The sequence below is a fragment of the Propithecus coquereli genome, unplaced genomic scaffold, assembly GCF_000956105.1.
Source record: "Propithecus coquereli isolate 6110/MARCELLA unplaced genomic scaffold, Pcoq_1.0 Scaffold621, whole genome shotgun sequence".
Lineage (NCBI taxonomy): Eukaryota > Metazoa > Chordata > Mammalia > Primates > Indriidae > Propithecus > Propithecus coquereli.
The window spans coordinates 273,618-282,285 of record NW_012152186.1 but is presented as its reverse complement, the minus strand read 5'-3'; the positions used below and the strand labels follow the sequence as shown (position 1 = coordinate 282,285).

Here is an 8,668-nt window from a genome sequence, read left to right as displayed (position 1 = left end):
GAGTTGAAAAATATAATGACTAAAATGAAAGAAATCACTAGAGGGGCTCAACAGATCTAAGGTGGTAGAAGGAAGAATCAGCAAACTTGAACATAGTTAAATAGAAATTATCCAATAAGAAGAACAGAACGAAAAATTAAAAAATTATTTGATATATTTCTTCATGGGAGATTTGTCTGTTCCTTATTTACTCAGTTATTCACTCACTGATATCAGTATGGACTCATGGATGTTTATTTCATGCTTTGATATTACTGTATTTTGTTGCTCAAATTGTTCCAGCTTCGGGCATTAGCAGCTCTTTCAGTTGCCTGTTGTTTCCCTTCAACCTATCCCCATCATTGTGGGGTTTTTCATTTGTTGGTTTTGTTTTTGCTCTTCAGTACTTTCTTATTTTATGGCACTACAAGATCTTCCACGTTCATTTTCTATATTTCTTGCCCCAGTCCTAGAATCAAAACAGCCATTTCTTCAAGGAGCCTGGAGGATATTTTTAAATAGCTGCACATTATGTCATAAGGCAAATATACTGCTTTTTAATTAATCATTCTGCTATTATCATTTTTGTTTTTCCTCCATTTTTTGCTATTTAAACTATTTAGCAATGAATGCCTTTCATGTCTGTGACTATACTCTTAGACGTGAGAAGTCTAAGAGATACTGTCTTTCAAAAAAAATTAAAAATATATAACTTGACTTAGAGTGTCTGGAGTTTGGATGCTTCTAGACCATGAACACACTCTTGGATTCTTACAGAGAAAGTCTGTTTTTTCCTCTCTGGGGCAGTGATAATATTAAATTATCATTTGTGAAAATGCTTTGTTCTTTTTATAATTACAAGCAGTCCTATGTTGTTATACCCACACCCTACAAAAGTCAGCTCCCTGCCATCATGTTTTCCCTCAGATGCTGCAATCTATTTATGGTTGGAATTGAGAAGTAAAAGAGTGTCAGTCAGCTCCCGGATTGGATATCCTTTCCTTCAGCCAGGAACTTTTGATTGTTTGGTCTTGGCGGCAAGAATTACTATTCTTGCATTTGTGCCTAGATTATTTGCAGGAACTAGAAATAATCTGTGGATGAGATGCCCTGAGCACCTCAGGGCAGAATGGGGACGGTGCCTGAGCCCCACCCTTGTCTCAGTCATTGACCAGCTCTGTGACCTTTGGCCAGTTAGTTACTTAATCCTTCCTTACCTCATAAAGTAAGGAGCAAATACTGCACCCATAAAGGAGGGACATAAATTAAGACCTACCTTTCTCTCCTCAAAGGGTTATTTCAAGGAGAATAATAAAAATGAGAGGACATAGGTAAAAGCACATGAGTATGTGCTCTTGCTCTGTGTGTGTATATGTATGTGTATGTGTGTGTGTGTGTGGGTTGAAATTCAAATATTAAGTGTTATTATGAGTCTCTGTGGAGGGTGAGGAAATGAAGAGAATGGTGTCATGCTGTTTCAGGTCCTGAAATGCCCTCTCTTTAAGCTTTCAGTCTCCATGCCACAAAATGTTTCAACACCAGAAAGGGCATTAAAGACCACGGTATCGAGAGGCAATATAAGCATGGAACCCATATGAGGTAAGGTCCCAGGGGGGCTAAGTCTCTCAGGCCTAATAGGCTATGGAAAGGAGTTTGAAATTTATTGTAAGTGCAACGGGAAGTTATCACATAATGGAATTTACACATGTACTGCTTCGTGGAGACATTTAGTGTGTGCTTGGGGGAGGAGACTGAGAATGGAGGCGAGAAGACCCCATAGGAAGTGGCTGTTGCTGTCTCCAGGTAAAAGATGAAGGGAGCCTGGACTATGATTTAACCGGACAAACCAACATCAGTAATGAACATTTAATACAGAAGTATATGCGGGACTATACACGGATGCGTACTGTGATCCTACTGCAACATACTGTAATTGCCTACATGTATGTCTCCTTTTAACCTCTGGCTGGCAGGCTGTCAGCTGACAGTGACTACCACGAAGTAGTAATCATAGAACCGAACATCAGTTCCCTGCTTGCTTTAATTTTCACATAAATAATGTGAGAGGCACCTTTAGAATTCCCATTTCACGGAAGAAAAACGCAGAGCGTCAGGGTAGCTAAACAATATGCTCGCAGTTTCATGGTTAGCCAGAAAAGCACGGGCTACATTCTCTTGTTTTAGATTGACTATGTTTTATTTTATCGCAGTTCAGCCTCAGTAGAGAACAGAGTTTGAGGTCTTCGAGTCCGGAGCAAAATCAGCGTTGGGACCGCGCGCGGTGGCTCACGCCTGTAATCCTAGCTCTCTGGGAGGCCGAGGCGGGCGGATTGTTTGAGCTCAGGAGTTCGAAACCAGCCTGAGCAAGAGCGAGACCCCGTCTCCACTAAAAAATAGAAAGAAATTAATTGGACAACTAAAAATATGTAGAAAAACCTAGCCGGGCATGGTGGCGCATGCCTGTCGTCCCAGCTACTCAGGAGGCTGAGGCAGGAGGATTGCTTGAGCCCAGGAGTCTGAGGTTGCTGTGAGCTAAGATGACGCCACGGCACTCTATCCCAGGCAACACAGTGAGACTCTGTCTCAAAAAAAAAAAAAAAAAAAAATCAGGGTTGGGGTTTTGGCTCCGCCCCTTGGGCAACGCACAGGAACCACTTGGAACCTCAGCCTCTGTTCTGAGCCCCACCCTGGAAACTACATTTCCCAGCAGGCCGTGCGCCGGCTCAACGTACTTCCTCCCGGCAACCCCCGCGGCGGAAAAGAGCCGAGCAGGCTGGAGGCCGACGCGACCATCTTTCGTTGCCGCCGTCACGCCGCCGCCGCCGCCGCCGCCGCCGCCGCCCCCTGAGGAGCCGTCGCGGTCGCCCCCCGCCGCCCCCACCGGCCATTATGTCCGCCCAGGCGCAGATGCGGGCCCTGCTGGACCAGCTCATGGGCACGGCCCGGGACGGTGAGTCAGGACGGCCGGCCAGGCGAGGGGCTGGGGCGGGAGTGAGGCGAGGTCGCCGGGCGGCCTGAGGCGGGGGCCGCGATCGTCTGCGCCTGCGCGGGGCGCCGCTCCCCCTCCCCCGCACGCCGACCGCGGGCGCCGGGCCTTTGTCTAAGGCGGTTCGCCTCCGAGGCGGCCGCGGCCGGGCTTTTTCCTGGCCATCCGTGGGTCCCGGGCGGGCTCCTCCCTCGGAGTCCGCACCGCCAGTGGGGCTCCCATTTACCGTCCTGCGGCTTCCTCCCCAGCCGGCGCCCCTCCGCACACTGGGGACTGGAACCAGCGTAGGCTGCCAGGTCGCTGGCAGCCGGGTGGCGGAACTCGCCGAGGCTCCTCGGGGAAGAAGCTACACCCGCGGGAGCCGGAGGGGCCTCGAGGCCCGGGCCGTTGTTGTTCTGTACCATTGCAAGGGGAGCCGTAAATTGAGCTTTGCTAACGTGGGTTCCTGCCGAGTATTTCTCCAGCCTCCCCCTCCCCCTGCCACACAGGAGAGCCTCTGTTTAGCCAGCGCTTGGCAGTCGGTAGGTAGGTTGTACTGTAGGGAGGAGTGCAAAACCGTGACGGTTGTCTCGGAGAAAGCGGTTGCATCTTTGCAAACCTATATACCTGCTGTGATTTGTGTTTTCTTTTCTACCGAAGTAATGAAGTTGTAAGTTCACACTGGCACATTCGCAGGGCTGTGCAGATTCTTTGCACTTTATTTCATAGGTGAATAAGTGCTTTTTAGCTTTCTTTGTATATTGAGTTGCTTTTGAATTGCTTCCCATATTTTTATTTCATACAAACTGAACAATTGTGGCCCCTCTATTTTATTTATAAAGGTTCAGTGTATCTTTGCCTGCCTACATCAATCTGCAAGGGAGTTGCAGAAAAGCCTCATGTTCATCGAGCCGTGAGTCACAACCAATTTCTAAGCTGTTATAACAAAAAAGTGTTTGCTTTTTTTCACAAGTAACTTTAAAAGTGTAGTTTAGAAAGAAAACATTTTCAATAAAAAGACACTACATTAATCCTGGATGCTTGCAAATCCTAAAATATATTCCTCCTTTAGTATTACACAGCTCTGTGTCATATACACAGCTTACCTTTAAAATTTGTCACATACCACTTTGCCTTTACTTTTATGTATCATTCCCCCTGACTTCCTTACTGCAGGTGTGGGCAAGAAAACTTTTCCTTTAAAACTTTTCAACAGCGGGCATAAAATTCTGCAGCTGAGGTCTTGAAGAATGCAGATGGGTACAGTATGTGTTGGAACTCACAGTGTGTATTGACTAACCTAGTTCCTTTTTTGCTTTTTTTTGGTATTGTCTTGTTAAAAGTGACTCCCAGGTGCCAACTCTCTTTGTTAAGGGTGGGGCTGCAAGGGGGATAGGAAGAATAGGTCTAGATTATTTAATAGTCATCGGTAAAGTTAGAAAGCCTTCTTCATGTAATTTTGGGCAAAACACTGCCTATCCTATGCATCTGTCCATACAAAAAGATTAATCAGTAGCTTTTGTTGGTGGAAATTACCTGCTATGTAAGTCATATGTGGTTATTCGTGGCCCTCTTATTGGCATGGGTCTTTGGAACCTCAATGCCCACGTGTAGATGTGGGGCTCATGACCTCTGAGTGCTCAGCCTTTTACTTCTGACTTCCTGACTTCTTTGGCACAATGATGGAGTCAGATCTCATTAAGTGTGATTCTTCATGATATACTTAGCCACAAAAGTGTATTCCACGCCAGTTGTAAATATCTTTAGGTCAGCATTTCATTGTATTTGATGGGGAGAACACAGAAATGATAGCCTGCAAATCATTCAGATGAATTGTTGTACCAGATAACCTTTTGTGGTTTACATGATAATATTGTCTTATTTAAAACCACAAATGAATTTCAGGAGACGAAACCAGACAGAGGGTCAAGTTTACAGATGACCGTGTCTGCAAGAGTCACCTTCTGGACTGCTGCCCTCATGACATCCTGGCTGGGACGGTAGGTGCATTTTGGGGAATTCATGGAACACTCCAACATGGGTGGCATGTAGGCTGTGAAGGTTTTTCGGGTTGAACCTGTCTTCCTTTAATAGGCAAAAATCCCTGATGCCCTTCAGATTATAGATTTTGATGGTTTCGTGGGATTTTATATTATGGAACGAATTTCACTGCTATAAAATTCTGTCTGTAAAGTTATCAGATTTTTGTAAAGTCATTTATATTGAGATATCACAGCTAGGTAATGCAAGAATTCTAATATAGCTATAGCAAAAGGTATGCTTTAGGTCAGCCTGTAGTTCTTTGAAGATTCTGAGTGAGTTTGCTTGATTTCAAGGTGAATGTTACCAAGATTTTTGACCAAGCAGGGTACATTCTCTTCCCCAGATTCTTTGATTTTTAAAAAATAAGTTGAAGATAACATTGGTTTTGTAGTTTTGTATTATCCCACTGTTTCAAGAAATAACACACTATCCAATGAATATAGACCTGTAAAATTTTATTTTAAGTCCACTTCAGATGAACAAAACAGATAAATGGCTACTTTTGTGGAATGTGCATTTATTCAAGATTAGATAGAATTTAAGAAGATTAAAGAGTGGAGGATTATCTGCAGTGATTGAGCCACCTGGAGAAAGGGAGTCATGAAGATCACCACCATTTTAGGTGTTGCAGGACATAAAAACTGTCCACTCATTTTAAGGGTGAAATGTCCATGGACTAGGGAACGTTTTCTTCATGATTAATCATTGCTTTTATTATTACCATTGAGGGGACATCTTCTGGAAAGCCACTCAGATGTATTAAATCTCAAGTTGGCTTTTCTGACAGCAAATACAAAATGAACGCCAAACCTTGTGCAGAGGCTCCTTGGGGTGTTGCCTGCTATTTGACCTGGTGTAGGAAAACCGTTTGCTGTAGATTGTTGTGAGTATGGCAATCAGTGTGGATTAATGACATCCACTAGTCAAAAGCAGTTTAGCTGTAGGGTAGTTGGGTGGAATGCACAACCTGGAATGTTTGGTAAATCCTTAGTGGAAGAAGTCAGAGGGAGCAGATAAATGTACACTCTAGTGACGATTTCAGCCATGTTTTCCTTAGCACCCTGTGTAGCATTGTTGTGGAACAGTGGTGAGAAGAAGAATCAGAATGAGGACATTTTCCACAAGTGTTTATTGTTAGGTATAGGTTGGACACCTGCTCTGTGCCAGGCACTAGGGATACTATGTCAGTAATAAAGTCTTTTATATAGTTGGGGAAGAAGATGGACAGTAAGTAAGTAGATGAGCAGATAATGAGCGATTTCTGATGGGTTTTGGAATCTCATTGCCCACACGTATATGTGGAGCTAATGGTCTTGTGGTGCTCAGCCTTTTACTTCCTGACGACTTTGGCACAAGGATGGAGTCCTTGCATTCAGGTCAGTTTGTTTCATTCAGGTCTCTGCTCAAATGTCTTCCTACACCTCAGGGACATATGAGCAGAGACCTGAATGGTAAGAAGAATGTGTGAAGTTGGGGATCCAGTGCTGTGGATGGAGGAGAGAGCAGAGGGACCAGAAATGCTGCTGGCATGTCGACTGGTGTGGAGGAGGGGAGAGGGAGGCAAGAGGCTCTGGAATCACATGAGTAATGAGAAACCGTAGACTGAACAGGGTCACTCCAGTGTATGGGATTGAGCCGGGGCCGCGCAGCAAAGAGACTTTGAGAAAAGGCTGAGAGCGAGGAGGAGACTGAGGAGGCCCGTGTGCGTGGGAAGAAAGTGCTTCGCAAAGGTGTGAATGACCAGATGTCGGAGGCTACTGAAGGTCAGTTAGGGTGAGGATTGGGGATAAAGGTTGAGCGTTGCTCTCATGGGATACACGGAGGTGAGGGAGAGTTGAACTGATAGTTCTGTGGAGTTTGTGTTTTGTGATAAATTGAAATGGAATGAGTTTAGTTCTTTACAATATAGCAGAAAGATAAAAGTAGTTGTAATCCTCAGCCTGCTAAGGGCTTCTCCAGGTCCCGGTTTTTGCTCAGACCATCTCCTGTCATGAGTAAGGAGTGGGTCAAGGAAGAATGGAAGTGGTTGTTTATTTTATTGAGGCTTAAGAGAAAATGTAGGGTCTTTTTGTTTGTTTTTGAGAGGATCTTGCTCTATTGCCTGGGTTAGAATGCAGCGGTGTCATCACAGCTCACTGCAACTTCAAACTCCTGGGCTCAAGCAATCCTCCTGCTACAGCCTCCTGAGTAGCTGGGACTATAGGTGGGTGCCACCATGCCTCGGCTAAATTTTTTTTTTTTTTTTTTTGGTAGAGACGCAGTCTTATTGTGCTGCTCAGACAGGCTTCAAAAGATTTTCCTGCCTTGGCCTCCCGAAGTGCTAGGATTACAGGCGTGAGCTACTGCACGTGGCTGCAAATGTAGTATTGGTTAGTAAATTTGGAACAGTAAGGTAGCAACTGGAGGGAAGGTAGTGTAATTTGTCTCAGTAGAAGAACTTTGTTTTCTTTTCTTTTTTTCTTTTTTTTTTGAGACAGAGTCTCACTTTGTTGCCCGGGCTAGAATGAGTGCTGTGGCGTCAGCCTAGCTCACAGCAACCTCAAACTCCTGGGCTCAAGCAATCCTTCTGCCTCAGCCTCCCGAGTAGCTGGGACTACAGGCATGCGCCACCATGCCCGGCTAATTTTTTCTATATATTTTTAGTTGTCCAGCTAGTTTCTTTCTGTTTTTTTGGTAGAGACAAGGTCTCGCTCTTGCTCAGGCTGGTCTCGAACTCCTGAGCTCAAACGATTCGCCTGCCTCGGCCTCCCAGAGTGCTAGGATTACAGGCGTGAGCCACCGCGCCCGGCCAAGAACTTTGTTTTCTGAAGGTTCTGGAACCTTTAGTGCCCTTCCTTGTCAGCAGTGTTAGACCACTAGAGGGTAGAGAACACAGGTGTTTGTTCAGTAAAAATGGCCTGACATTGGATTTAACAGCCACTTGGAATATTCTCCTTGGTGTTAGGCTGCCAGGGAAGTGGCCAGTACTTCCCTGCCTCCTCAGCAAAGCTGAAAATGTTCATCCAAAGAGGGTAACCTTGGAACCCAAGTCTGTTCTTAGTTTGCTTCAGCAGTGACTGTTTTGAGGGCTCTCTTGTCAAAGAATACAGTGGTGATTTTGTTTCCTGTGAGGTTTCCTAATGTTAAAACTATTGACAGTTGAAGTTTTTATAATGGAAATCAGTTTGTACTTAGACTTTGTTATACTTAAGGTTTTAGTGCTTACTTCCTTTGGTGGTAGTTTTTTGTTTGAACAGAGCCTTCATTAGTTTAAAGCTGCAGTCCCCAATCCCTGGGCCACAGACTGGTACCGGTCTATGGCCTGTTAGGAACGAGGCTGCACAGCAGGAGGTAAGCAACGGGTGAGTGATTTCAGTTGCAACTTTGGCTTTCAGAACCACTATTGCCCCACCTCTAGATCTCCCATGTAACCAACATAACGTGAGCTACATCTGACTTCAGACTAAGAATAATGAATTTGAAAAGCCAACTTTTTGTCAAGATGGAGACCTCTACACTAGGCAGACCAGTTGTCTCCCCAGCCCAATGTTGGCTTTGTTGCTGGTGACACTGAAGGATATTTTATTAGTGAGCATGGCTCGTGCTTTCTGTGAGACTGTGTCTCAAGAGTCAATCACTGTAAGCCTAATTTGTCTGGAATGTTAAGGACTTTATAACCCATGAAGTTTTTTTTTTGTTGTT

At 44.8% G+C, this 8,668-nt stretch overlaps 1 protein-coding gene across 5 annotated transcripts in view; it reads left to right on the top strand.

Moving 5' to 3' along the window:
• The first annotated feature begins 2,732 nt into the window (after window positions 1–2,732).
• Window positions 2,733–8,668, top strand: part of LUC7L (LUC7-like (S. cerevisiae)) — a 36,386-nt gene continuing 30,450 nt past the window's right edge. For 4 of the 5 annotated variants that reach the window (XR_001138109.1, XM_012659594.1, XM_012659596.1 and 1 more), the window contains exons 1-2: window positions 2,733–2,929; window positions 4,850–4,944. Coding sequence is in view for 3 of the 5 variants with exons in the window: in XM_012659594.1 (XP_012515048.1) it covers window positions 2,869–2,929; window positions 4,850–4,944 (156 nt within the window). In the remaining 2 variants the exon portion in view is untranslated. Of the gene's footprint in view, window positions 2,930–3,786; window positions 3,858–4,849; window positions 4,945–8,668 lie in introns of all 5 variants that reach the window. The other variant, XM_012659597.1, reaches the window with a different exon arrangement.